Source organism: Neofelis nebulosa, chromosome 10 (genome assembly GCF_028018385.1).
Source record: "Neofelis nebulosa isolate mNeoNeb1 chromosome 10, mNeoNeb1.pri, whole genome shotgun sequence".
In the NCBI taxonomy this organism is placed as follows: domain Eukaryota; kingdom Metazoa; phylum Chordata; class Mammalia; order Carnivora; family Felidae; genus Neofelis; species Neofelis nebulosa.
In genome coordinates, this window is record NC_080791.1 from 40,082,604 (window position 1) to 40,097,023 (window position 14,420).

General features: G+C 38.7%; 1 protein-coding gene across 6 annotated transcripts in view; it reads right to left on the reverse strand.

Moving 5' to 3' along the window:
- DEUP1 (deuterosome assembly protein 1) overlaps nucleotides 1-14,420 on the reverse strand; it is an 82,486-nt gene that overhangs the window by 31,660 nt on the left and 36,406 nt on the right. For 4 of the 6 annotated variants that reach the window (XM_058687496.1, XM_058687492.1, XM_058687493.1 and 1 more), the window contains 3 exons: nucleotides 11,294-11,439; nucleotides 7,690-7,795; nucleotides 2,277-2,531 (listed from right to left, as the gene is read on the reverse strand). In XM_058687496.1, coding sequence (XP_058543479.1) covers nucleotides 2,277-2,531; nucleotides 7,690-7,795; nucleotides 11,294-11,439 — 507 coding nt within the window. The remainder of the gene's footprint in view (nucleotides 1-2,276; nucleotides 2,532-7,689; nucleotides 7,796-11,293; nucleotides 11,440-14,420) is intronic. The other 2 variants (XM_058687495.1, XM_058687497.1) reach the window with 2 other exon arrangements.

A 14,420-nucleotide genomic window follows, 5' to 3' on the forward strand; every position in this document is an offset into this window, starting at 1 on the left:
GATAAAAGACCTAAAACGTAAGAAAGGAAGCCATCAAAATCCTAAAGGAGAAAACAGGCAACAACCTCTTTGACCTTGGCCTCAGCAACTTCTTACTTGACATGTCTCTGGAGGCAAGGGAAACAAAAGCAAAAATGAACTATTGGGACCTCATCAAAATAAAAAGCTTCTGCACGACAAAGGAAACAATCAGCAAAACTAAAAGGCAACCGATGGAATGGGAGAAGATATTTGCAATGACACATCAGATAAAGGGTTAGAATCCAAAATCTATAAAGAACTTATCAAACTCAACATCCAAAAAACAAATATTCCCGTGAAGAAATGGGCAAAAGACAGGAATAGAAACTTTTCCAAAGAAGAAATCCAGATGGCTACAGACACATGAAAAGATGCTCAACATCATTCATCATCAGGGAAATATAAATCAAAACCACAATGAGATACCACCTCACACCTGTCAAAATGGCTAAAATTAACAACTTAGGCGACAGATGTTGGTGAGGATGTGGAGAAAGAGGAACCCGTCTGCACTGCTGGTGGGAATGCACACTGGTGCAGCCACTCTAGAAACAGTGTGTGGTTCCTCAAAAACTTAAAAATAGAACTACCCTACGACCCAGCGATTGCACTACTAGGTATTTATCTAAAGGATACAGGAGTGCTGATTCGAAAGGGCACATGTAACCCAATGTTTATAGCAGCACTATCGCCAATAGCCAAATTACGGAAAGAGCCTAAATGTCCATTGGCTGACGAATGGACAAAAATATATACAATGGAATATTATTTGGCCATCAAAAAGAATGAAATCTTGCCACTTGCAACAACGTGGATGGAACTAGAGTGTGTTATGCTAAGCAAAATAAGTCAGTCAGAGTCATATGATTTCACTCATATGTGGAATTTAAGAAACAAAACAGATGGACATAGGGGAAGGGAAGCAAAAACAAGATAAAAACAGGGAGATGAACCATGAAGAGACTCTTAAATACAGAGAACAAACTAAGGGTTGCTGGTGAGGTGTTGGGGCGGTGGGCTAAATGGGCGATGGGCATTAAGGAGGGCACTTGCTGGGATGAGCACTGGGTGTTACATGTAAGTGATGAATCACTAAATTCTATTCCTGAAATCATTATTACACTACATGTTAACTAAGTTGGATTAAATTTTAAAAATTTCATTTCAAAAAAAAAATCATCCATCATCCAGTTACCCAGGTCACTATTCACACCTGTAAAATATCTTTTCCTATCCAGGTACAACCACTGCCACTATCCCATCTATGCTGTTTTCCTGTGTATTGTACAAGTTGATCAGTTTAAGGTTTATAATTGGACAAAGGCCAAATCTCTTCTTGTTTTTATAATACACAGGATTTAAATAACCATCTTATTTATGAAGTGACCCTTAAATGCCCAGAAAGTTATTGAATGGTGCACGCAAAGCCTCTTGATTTGGGATTAAAAAAAGCAAGTAAACCTTACACTTTTTAATCACCAATTTGATGATGAGTAAAGTGTTGAAGGAATTTCAAAAAAAATGGAAGGAAGGAAGGAAGGAAGGAAGGAAATGGAAGGAGGGAAGACTTTGAAGTTCTTGCAGTGTTTTAACAGTAGAACATTATAATTGCAGTTTTTTACTGTGAACCATGCTGTGCGTTGAGTCAATGTTCAGTAAACATGGACTAATTTTCATGTTTCAACATTTATTTTTAAAAAACCCCAAAATAAATATGTAAAATGGGGGGGGTGCCTGGGTGGCTCAGTTGGTTTAGCGTCCAACTCTTGTTTTCGGCTCAGGTCACGACCTTATGGACTGTGAGACTGAGCCCCGCATTGGCCTCTGCACTGACAGCACAGAGCCTGCTTGGGATTCTCTGTCTCCTTCTCTCTCTGTCCCTCCCCCGCTCATGCACGCTCTCAAAATAAATAAATAAACTTAAAAATATATATATCTCATATACACGTATATGTACATGGGGGTGGGAAGTATCCATGAAAGGCTGGAATAGAGGCCTTTTTTTAAGACAAAAATTCTAATGGGATATAGAAAACAAATTCAGGAAAAAATCTTTGACTAGAGCATCCTGTGGGAGGCGATCAAAATACAGGTCACGAGAAAATGTTAGGACGGAATTTAATGCAATTATCTTGTGCTGTCACTTTTTCCCCGGTTCTTTTTTGATGACACTTTGCATTATTTCGCAAATGATGCTAGCCTCAGAAACAATAGCAAGAAATGCAACGGCTTATGAATCAATGATGAAGACTTACTATCAGAGCCGAGCAAGACAGTGACCTGAACAAGTGCTGTCCTGCCCGCTTGCATACCTGCTGTTTTGATAACATTTTTTCTTTTATTTCTAACTCCATTTTTAACTGTCTTTCCAGAAAGGCAGCTTTCTTCATGATAGTTGCTATAGTGATCTCCTTCTGATGAAGTTCCTCTGTTAGGTCCGAGATTTCATTCCTCATTCTTTCCTGCTCAGAACCATGGCACTCTTCCTCCTGATACAGTTGGCTTCTCATCTGCGGCAGATACATTCCAGCAAATATCAACAGATCTTTTTCTCTAGAAAGTGGCTTGAAGCTTTTGTTAGCCAGGCTCAGCCTTCCCGTCCTCCCTTAAACCTTTGGCAGGCCCCACTTTACCCTCCTTTTCCAATCAAGGCTGAACGAAAAACAGATACTCACAATAAATGACTGATTTACTTGTCTCCTTTCAAATTCAAAATTCCATTTCTCACTTCTATTTTCTATTATATGCACATCACCACTTACCACTGATACTACTTTGACAACCACTTTGACAGGAAGGTGGAGAAAACATCAAGCACTGAACCTCCCGGCTTCATTGAGATATAATTAGTATTCAAAAACTGCATGTACTTATATACGATTTGGTGAATTTGGACATACATGCATGCTACTATCACCACAACAGATGTAATAATCATGCCCATTACCTCCAAAAGATTCCTTGTGTTCCTTTAAAAAAAACTTTTTTCGTGGTAAGAACGCTTAACATGAGATCTACTCCTTTAAAATTGTAAGTGCATAATATGTAACTGTCAGCTATAGGCCCTGCTCTATAACTTCACTCTATACCCATCACACAACCACTGCAGAATGTGTGACGGAAGAGGTCTGGACTCACTACCCAGAGGTGGATGGACCAGGCATGTGTTTTAGGGAGAAAAAAACTGGCTTAGAACGGTTAGGTGCCTTGTCCAAGGTCATAAAGCTATTAACTGGCAGAGCCAGGACTAGAACCTAGGACTCTTGGTTTTAAATTCAGGGCTTTTTAACAGGCACATGAAAAGATGTTCAACGTCGCTCCTCATCAGGGAAATACAAATCAAAACCACACTCAGATATCACCTCACGCCAGTCAGAGTGGCCAAAATGAACAAATCAGGAGACTATAGATGCTGGAGAGGATGTGGAGAAATGGGAACCCTCTTGCACTGTTGGTGGGAATGCAAACTGGTGCAGCCGCTCTGGAAAACAGTGTGGAGGTTCCTCAAAAAATTAAAAATAGATCTACCCTATGACCCAGCAATAGCACTGCTAGGAATTTACCCAAGGGATACAGGGGTGCTGATGCATAGGGGCACTTATGCCCCAATGTTTATAGCAGCACTCTCAACAATAGCCAAATGATGGAAAGAGCCTAAATGTCCATCAACTGACGAATGGATAAAGAAATTGTGGTTTATATACACAATGGAATACTACGTGGCAATGAGAAAGAATGAAATATGGCCTTTTGTAGCAACGTGGATGGAACTGGAGAGTGTGATGCTAAGTGAAATAAGCCATACAGAGAAAGACAGATACCATATGGTTTCACTCTTATGTGGATCCTGCGAAACGTAACAGAAACCCATGGGGGAGGGGAAGGAAGAAAAAAAAAAAAAAGAGGTTAGAGTGGGAGAGAGCCAAAGCATAAGAGACTGTTAAAAACTGAGAACAAACTGAGGGTTGATGGGGGGTGGGAGGGAGGGGAGGGTGGGTGATGGGTATTGAGGAGGGCACCTTTTGGGATGAGCACTGGATGTTGTATGGAAACCAATTTGACAATAAATTTCATATATTAAAAAAAATAAAATAAATTCAGGGCTTTTTTTTTTAACTACATTGTGTGTACTGTTTGTGACTGAATGCTATGTTTTTCAGAATCACGTTATAATAAATTTCAAACTTCATGTATCCATGAAAATGCATCACCTCCTGCCCTTAAGCCTGTGGAGTCTCCTATTCTTAACCATAGTTAGGCCTTCCCTGTCAGCAACCTCTGGTTCACCTTGGGCTCCTCCCCACCCTGTCCCACCAAATACAGTCAGGCAGCAAATGCTGTCCCTCGCGCTTCTAAATCTCTCCTCTGCTCTGCATTTCTACTACCACTGTCTTAGTCCAGCCTCTTACCACCTTTCTAGAAATCATTAACTGTGTCTAATTCTTGAGATCTGGAGATAAAGTACCCAATCGCCAGTCTCAAGAAGATCGTGGTCCGTTGGGGGAGACAAAAATAGACAATCAACGTCAGGGGTATGTAGTGGAGGGATGCTTAACCCAACCTGGGGATGTCAGGATGGGCTTCTCGGAGGATGGGACGTCAGACAAATACTGAAGGATGAATAGAAGCCAGACGGAAGGCAGGGGTAGAGAAGGGCTCCCAGGCAAAGAGTGAAGAGTAGGGGTGAGAGAGAATGCAGACACAGTGAAGCAAGAGGAGTCTGGAATGGCCGGGACTTGGCGTGTTGTGAGACATGAGGCTGGAGAGGTTGGTGGAGCCCATCCACAAAGAGATTTATATGAATTTCTCCAGGGCACTTACTTCTAAAATTGATTTTATTTTCATCTCATCTTTAGACATTTCAGGATATATCTGTAAAAGAATAAGGGCACTCTCTTTCTCTTTGTAAAAAATAGCCAGAATACCAATGTAATATCTTAAAAATATTAACAACTCCTCCATATCACCAAATATCCAGGCAGTATTCAAATTTATAAATGTGTCAGAAGCTCAATGTATGTTTTTCTGTTTGTTTATTTGAATTGTGATCTAAATATGTGGACTGGATCATATCTTTCTTTTTGTGTGTGTTGTAAGTAGTCTGTATACATCATCTAAGCCATGCAAGAGTTCTCTGTTTTGCAGAATGAAGGAGTTAAGTATGTAACTTTTCACAGTCACATTCCTGGTGACAGGCAGACTGATTCTAGGACCTTACTACCCATTGTGCCATGTAACCCATGGGCACAGGGCCCTAGAAGGTGGTTCACACATTGGAAAAAGCTAGCATGGGATGACCTAACATGGAAAGGACATGTGTCCAGAAGGCAAACTTGGCTTGTCCTTAGCTTTATACCACCAACCCCCCTGTGATTTCGTTCTCAGTACTAACATTTTTAGAATTTCAGAGTTTGACATGACCTTAGGAATCACATGGTCCAACTCCATCATTGAATAGATGAGGGGGAAAAACAAAAAGGACTCACCAGGAAGGGAACTAACTGGGCTTGAGTTACCCAACTCCGAAGAGCGAAAGAAGGGACCAGGAGACAGAGGGTACAAATGTCCCCACCCTGAGGACAATGTTACAGGTCTCATTTTGTCTCCAATCTTCTCTCTCTGGTTTTTTTTTTTTTTCCTTACAATTTATTTGATGAAACAACAGGGCTGTTCTGGGGTTTGTCCCCGTTTGGATTTTGCTGATTACATCCCTGTTGTGTAGTTAACATGTTCTCTTAAAATGGAACTTTTAAAATGTGCAAACATGAATATCCCATTATGAGAAAGGAATAAACCATTTTTATTATTTTCACAGCGTTTAGATACTAAAACAACATGCTATACTGCAAAGCTTCCTGCTAAGTGAGATTAATTTACCGAGCTCTAAATGACTTTTGGCTTTATTAAAAATGTCAATTTTATCACAAAACAAAAATAGTTCTACAAAGAAAAACAGAGAAAGAAATAAAACACTTGCAGGATTCATAATACATGGCTCTTGTTGCTTTTATTACAAGAGAATGAAAATGCTCTCCACAAACACTTCCTGGGAGCTATAGCTATTTATACCCAATTCATTTGTTACCTTTTCTGCACAGCAGTGCATTATCTAGAGGTCTCCAAGAGCCCATGAAGAGAATTTGTGCCTAGCATTCTCTCCTTCCATGTCAAAACTGTGCAATGTCAGTTGATTCCTTATTACTCAAGGTTTTATTGAGTGTGGGAGGTTCAGAATGGTGTAACTATACTTTAGGTGGCTTTAATCAACCTTTGTATCATAATGCATTCACTGGGGACACGAGTAAAGAACAATTTTTCAAAGTTATACTTTTAAATAGCAGTGAAATCAGTTTCATGGGAGTATGTGAATAATATAAGGAAAATGACCGTTAATTCATAACACCTTTTCTACACTTAATAGCTACCTGACAGTCAACTCTTTGGGAGACAGGATTTGCCTTTCACATCATTGTAGTTCCTACAGAAATGAGCAGAATAGCAAGAGTCCTGCTAGATGCTCAATAAATGATTGTTGACTTTATACAAACAGCAACTGAATTTATGAACCTACACAATTATGGGAGACCTTCACCTTCATTCATTCTCCAAATACTTATTTTCACTTTTGTGTGCTGGGATAGATGATAATTCAAAGCCACGCTCAGGTTTTTCCAATTGTTTAGATCATATAATATTGAATATTTAGGTGTGATCCTCAAACCTAAAGACCAGAGATGTGGGTAGCAGCCATGATAAGCTTCATGGAAAGGAAGCCACCATTGGATTTTGCTAGGGAGAGAAGAGAATATGCTTTCTGTAGGCAGCTGGGAACCGCAAGGTGTTCAAGGACAGCGCCCAGGCCTCATTCACCCTTGTATTCCCAGCTCCTGGCAGACTACCTGGCACATGTTAGGTGCTCGGTGACAAAGGGCGGGGGTAACCAATACCAAGAGCAGCCTTCGCTTACTAGACGCCTCCTCTGAGCTAGGCGAGCCCTGTTCTAAGCACTTTACTTGCGAGTTTTAAACGGATTTTAACTTAAGGGAAGAGCGTGGACTCTGGAGTCAGACTGCCTGAGTTCCAATCTGACCTCTGCTGCCTAACAGCTGTGTAACATCGGGGGAAATCACCTAACTTCTCTGTGCCTTAGGGTCCTCAAATGAGAAAGGAAGATAATATTAGCACCTACCTTATAAAATGGTTGCGAGGAATACATGAATTGAGATTTGTTAAGCCCTCAGAACAGCTCCCGGCACAGGTCAGTGCCAAGTAGAGGCTCTTATTAGCTCAGTTAATCCTCATCGAGATTTTATGAGGGAGGTGCTAATTATCCCTTCCCCAAGCTAGAAATGCGGACCCTGAGCAGCTTGCACAGGCAACTTCCCCAAGCTCATGCACCTAATATATACGGTTGCATGCCTGAGTCTGTGCTCTCAATCTTCTCGCCATAAGCTACCTGTCATGGGGCCACAAGGCCCTTCACGTTTTAGGCACGACGGTGACTGAAGGGTTATATTTTTCACAGCGTCGCCCAGAAGAATGTCAGAATTAGCAGGCTGGTAGGTTATTATCTTTGGGGGAACTATAGAAGGAAAAAAGAAGGGAATGAGAAGGAAGTGTTTTCCCCCTCTGTATTCAGAGGCTTCAGAAGCCCCTTATTTTCCATACCTTGTTCAACTCTTTTTCATGATTTGGCTGATCTAGGATCACTGAAAACAACTCTTTCCTTTTCCTTTCTGGTTCTTTAGTCGAAGGTGAGTAAGATGATTCATGTCTACAGATTAAAGTGAATAAAAATTAAACTTCGCAGAGTAAACTGTGGGGATTATATTGTTAATTTAGACGATTGTAGGTTGCAGAAAGAGATTATTAGTTTATTGGAAAATTTTCAAGCTACAGAAATTGCAAATGCTAATACATTCAGATCCCATAAGTATTCACATATTTAACTGAGTGGAAATGGTTTTAGTGACAAAAAATAAAAGGTAGCAATTAATATGGAATTTCAATTATACGTTGAAAATGGGCAGAATACTGGCTTTGCATATGTAGATAAGATTTTTATGTAAGAAGAGTGTTTTCTGTAATAAAATGGCTTTGGAACCCCTTAAGAAAAGGAAACACATCTAACTTGCTTCTACATTGTGGAAAGGAACTATGTCAGGGGGAGTCCGAAGGGAGCAGGGACTCCATAAAAGGGATCCAATGTGACTAAATCTGACAGCCTGCCCAGAGAAAGTTCAAATACATCTCTTCTTTGGCTGCTTCATTTATAAAATGGAATTGCTAGCACATGTGGCTACCAGAGGGGAGAAGCAGAAACTGGTACAGAAAATACAATTTCCACAGGAAGTCTGGAGAAGTAGAAACAGGTTCCCATCTACATCTGGGAAGCTGGTAAGTGAAAAATCACTAAAAATCACTTGCACTAGCCAGGCAAGGAAAGTGGCATGCTTTCAATGGCTTGACTAATCTGGGCAAGTCTGGTGTTCTGAGGAATGTACCCACGTGTGAGTGAGTACAATTTCAGATTTCCAAAGAACTTCTTAAAAGGTTTCATCAATCAAAAACTTAAGCCACACAAACAAAACAAAATCTGAGGAATGACAGAGAAATAATGAATGTAAATATCGAAAATAAAGGGATCTTTAAAAGGTATAAATTAATAGTGATATCCCTGAGGTACTTGTATCTAGACGGGATTGCTTTTCTTCTGATAATCAAATATATATGTTAACTGTAGAAAACAGAGTATATCAGAGTATATACTGCTATTACGTTATCATTAGGGAAAAAGCATTGTTGGCGTTTTTGTGTATACTGACAGTCTTTTTTTCTAGGCATGTGTGTATAAATATATACATATCTATAAATATACCTATAAATATATAAATATATACATCTGCATATCTGCATAGGCATATAGATACTATTTCCGTACAATTAGAATGTGCTGCACACATTTTTCAGTCCCTTCTGTTTCCTACTCAGTCATCTATTGTGAGCATTCTATCCAATATTCTCTTTAAACATTATTTAAGAATCAGTCTTAAATTCTTCTCATTTGCTATTATTTGAAAGGGGTGAAAAATGAAATTTCCTATTTTTCAATTCTTCCTAAGCAATTTCAGGGCGTGGAATGCTGATCTGAATGGGGGGGCGGGGTGAAACACCTCATTATGGTTGTGTAAATTTCACTGAGTGATCAGAACAAACATCAAACTTCAACGTGGACAAGTTCAAAGAAGAAAACAATAATCATGCTAATATAAAATGCTAATATAAATAGATAAAGGAATTATCAGTTGTCATGTAGAAAAGGAATGTTGGAATTATTTTTAATAACTCTCAGAACATATCAGCCCAAGGTGCTTCTGTAGCTCAAAAAAAGAAAAAGCTAACAAAATCTTGGCATTATTGAGAAAGGCTCTGAAAATGAATAAAAGCATTCCTATGCTACTTCTATAAAACTATTGTGCATCCGCACTCAGAAGTCTGGGCTGCTTCACCTTAATACAACTGTAAAGAAGAAACAGAGTCCAAATAAAAGAAACCAAAACAATAAAGAGGCTGGAATCACATTCATATGAGAACAAACCAAAGGATTAGACATTTTCAATGGGAAAGAGGAAGGCTAAGAAGACAGCCCAAAGTCTAAGATACAAGGGAAGCTGTGAAAAGTTAAGTATCTATCTTTTCATCAAATCTCAGAATACTAGAACTGAGGAATACCCTCCAAATGAGAAAGATGAAAGATCAAAATAAATGCCAACTTAAATAGAGAATGGCATTAGGCAGGACAAAAGATTTGTATTGGCCAAATATGCAAATAACTGCAAGATCTTAGATTAAATCCTGCATTGAAGGAAAGTTGGCAATGTCTGGAATTCAGCATTGGCCTTGTGAGACAGCCCCACAGAAAGGACCTATCATGCTCTTACGTAAAACCAGAGCTAGGCACGGGGTGCAAGGTTTGCTTTTCTAGGACACCTCTTATGTTTTTAGGCATATGCATTCTTTGTGCAAAGACATTTCTCACCAGCTCACCACCCTGGAACAGTGCCTTGCATGTTATATTTTTCCAATAGATTTCTTAATGACCAGTGATAATAACATATAACTTGCACGTGGAACATGCTATAATGTTGACTGGTGAATAGGCATTCTACCGTCTTTGGTGAGACACACAATAGGTCATTTTCAGGAACCTTAATTTGCCATTTGCCATTTGCCATAGCATAGGGCTCAAAAAAATTTGAGCAGGTCCCACAACTTTAATGAAATAATTACTGCCTTTGCAACAATGTTACCATCTTTCAAGAAAATATCCCTTACCATTTGGTTAGTCAATTTTTAAAGTCCTATCACTGGTCTTGCATGAGCCTTCAGATTTGAGAAGGATTCAAGTTCCAAGGAGAATGAGAACATCAATGAATAGAACAGTCAAACTTTCTACTCACAAGTGTAAATATTTAATAATCCTTAGCAATCCCGTTTCCTTTGTGGTTATGGAATACACCATATCTGCCTGATTTTAAAAGAGGAGAAAAAATCTGTTCTAACAAACTCTTAATGCAACTGACAAGGGAGTGAGTATGGAGACCAAAATAAATCACAGCATTTACAAGTGAAAAAGTTAATAACAGGTTTATAGGCAATCAAGATAAAAACATCTGAAAATATGGAATAACTCTTATTTAGCAATATATACAAATATCAGCTCTATACTACTGCTTTTACCATCTCCTGAAAAATACAAGTCTGAGAAAATTTCTTTCAACGTTTTTTTTTTTTTTTTTTTTTTTTAATTTTATTTTTGGGACAGAGAGAGACAGAGCACGAACGGGGGAGGGGCAGAGAGAGAGGGAGACACAGAATCGGAAACAGGCTCCAGGCTCCGAGCCATCAGCCCAGAGCCCGACGCGGGGCTCGAACTCACGGACCGCGAGATCGTGACCTGGCTGAAGTCGGACGCTTAACCGACTGCGCCACCCAGGCGCCCCAAGTCTGAGAAAATTTCTGATGTTCTGCGATACAGAAGTATCCATACACCAGAATAAAATACATTTTTCTAGGAAAGTAAATACATTAATTTTGAAGGTGAAATAATCACTGATTTTATTTTTAATATCTAATATTATCCAATAAATAACAGCATGTAAGTACAAAACAAATAGACTTTTCATTCTAGTTTTAAATCTGAAGCTCTTAAAATCTTCAAACATCATGTCTTAAACAGTTTCTCTCAGGCTTCTGAATATAAAGAACATACCTTTTCTCATTTTCATGAGTATTTTGGCACTCTCCTATTTTTAATAATTCCCTGTGCAGCTGTAATCGTTCCATTTCTATAATTCTCAAGAGATCATCACGTGACTGTAACTCACTTTTCACTTCCGAGAGTCCTGCTTCCATGGCCTAAATAAAAACATCAAAAAAAATGTTCAATGTTCATATCTGGATACCATGATGTATAGTATATCTAAAAATATTTAACATCTATGAACCAGCTTCATTTCAAATAAACTGGTATTTAATCCTTTTTTAGTCCTTTGCTGGCTCTGTCTTACAGAATTTCATTCCTTCATTCATTTATTCAACAAATATTTGCTGTGCCCTTATTATGTGCCCAACACTGAGGATACCAAGACTGTTCTGTGAGCTCACAGTCTAGTGATAAAGAAAAGACAAAGAATAATCAAATAATCACACAAATATGGTCACATTGTATGTAAATTTGAGAGAAGCATAAAAGTAGGAATAAACGATTAATGTGTAAAATTCGGATTAATGCAAATAATTACCAATTTAAACAAGACAATAACCAACAGAGTGAGTTGTAAGCCATGGTCTATGGTTCCCCTATTGCCCAGTAGTAGTCCTACTTTATCTGGCAACTAGAGACACCAGCAATCCTGTGAGCCCACTGTCTTATTTTGTTGACCAGAGGCTTGAGCAAATTTAAAACCTGTTGGGAAGGGTCCAATCAGAAGAGAGGAGGATTAACAGTAATGGGGTGGGTTCTTGAGAAGTAGGTAGGGTAGGTCCCAAAGCACCAGGGGAAGAGTTGTGTAAAGCAAAAGGAAAGAAGGCAGGAAAATGGAATGTAGACCAGCATATGCATCTGGATATGGAGAGAGAAGACAGTGGTTCTCTGTTGGCTTCTATCTCCCTTGGGAGGTAAAAAAAGGCAATGTCACTGGAAGGAGAAGGGGAGGTGGCGGCATGGGAGTGATTTTTAAGAGTGGAGAAGGTTTGAAATGGCCTGCAATGGGAATGGGAGAATTAGCTGAGTGGAGCAACAGAGTGGGATTCCTGGCCATGTTGCGTGTTCATTTGAGATCTGTGACCCTGGCCTGTTGAGAGTGATTTTTTCCAGCAGTACTTGGCTCTTCTCTGGGGGCGAGGAATGGCAGAGCGCTTCCATATCACTGGATTTCTTTTACTTGCTTCTACAGAGAAACTATTGTTTACTAAGTGTACCTGACCTAGGTCATCAAACCCATCGCCACTTTAGTAGATGAGGAAATCGAGGGCCATACTTGGTCCAAAGTTACATAGCTTACAAGCGGCAGATTTTGGAAAAGAAAAATCCAGGTCTTTTGTCTACTAGTCCAGTTGGAACATTCAAGATGCAAAAATAATTTGTTTCAAGCAAAATAAGTGACATAGACCTGTAGCTTGCTGGTAAAGACAGGGTTGGGTTATTATGAGGGCAGGAGGTTCCTCTGCTAATAAAGGCTGCAGAGAACACTACAGATATTTTTTAAAAAATCATTTATTAACAATTTTTTTCTATATATCATTAATAGATTTATTTGAATATAATCCACATCCCATAAAATTCACCCATTTAAAATGTACAATTCAGTGGGTTTTAGTATATTCACAAAGCTGGGTAAGCATCACCACTAATTCCAGAACATTTTCATCACAACCAAAATAAACCCAATACCCTTTAGCAGTCACTTTCTATTTTTGCTCCCCATCACCCCTGGCAACCGCTATGGTATGTTCTGTCTCTATGGAATTACCTTTTCTGGACATTTCACACAAATGGGGTCATACAATATGTGGCCTTTGTGACTGGCTTCTCTCACTCAGCATAATGCTTTTATGGTTTATCCATGTTATGGCATGTATCAGTATTTCATTCCTTTTTATTGATAAATAATATTTAATTGCATGAATATACTGCATTTTGTTTATTAATTCACCAGTTGATAGACATTTGATATTTCTTCTTTTTGGCTATTATGAATAATGTGCTATAAAATGTCATGTACAAGCTTTTGTGTGGACATATGTTTTCTTATTCATTCTTACCCCCAAATTCACAGAGCCTAGAAATATCATTATGCAGACAGCATAGGATATATGAGTTCCCAGCTAAACTTTTTTTTTTTAACCTAAGCCTTAAATTTGTATTATTTTCTGGGAGACCTTGAGACCTGGGTTCAGTGAAGGACCTAATTGCAATACTTTGGCCTTAGAAGTTCCTGGCTGACCTGGAAATAAGAGTAAAAATGTATTGAAATGGATGCTTTGATAAACTTGTTTGCATAAAGTCACTGTGTCAAACAGTGTGGATTTTTCAGATGAGGCTAAAATTTCAAAAGGGAACAAACAAAAGAAATGTGAAACAATAGATTAGCAAGTAGAAAAACAAATGAACTTGACGTGAATGTCATCCATGACTTTGCCCAATTGAAGTAGGCACCATCTGTGCTCCCTGTCTTGCAAATTTGCCTCCGGAGCAATCTAACTTGGAGCTGTAGGTAGACAGCTCGGTCTTCCTTCACTTGGGGCAGGGGAGCATAAAAGGGCTGTAACTCCAGGCCAATGAAATGCAAAGTCACCATGGGCTGGAGTTAACTAAAAGTCTGTAAAATGTTTACTCTAATTAGAAAATAATACCTAGAAGAGTGATATTTGAAGATACTCCCTAACCCCCCTAGGGATAGGGCTCCCTATCCCTAAGGAAAAAAAAAACGCTTCTTTGTGATCTCGCTACACAGGTGAGAGAATTTATGTCAAAACTGACTCTTCATAATACAAATCAATAATAATGATTTGACACATTTTTCTAACATGAATGAATATGCAAAAGATTTTAATTATAATTGACAGCATTATGTAAATTGACTAGGAAAGTACAAGAAAAGAGGTTTTGTTGATATTGGTAAATTGAGAGTTGTTCTTTGATTTATGCAATATCCCTTTGAATTCAACATTAATAATACCAAGTTGACACAAAATTAGTGAATTTATTTAACTTAGATGTGGTTGGCATGCTTTTGCATAAAAGTCAAATTATTTATTTGTCAATGTGGATGCAAATAATTAGGAAAATGATTCTTTGGTACTTGATTCAGTTACTAGAACACTCTCAAGTTTGT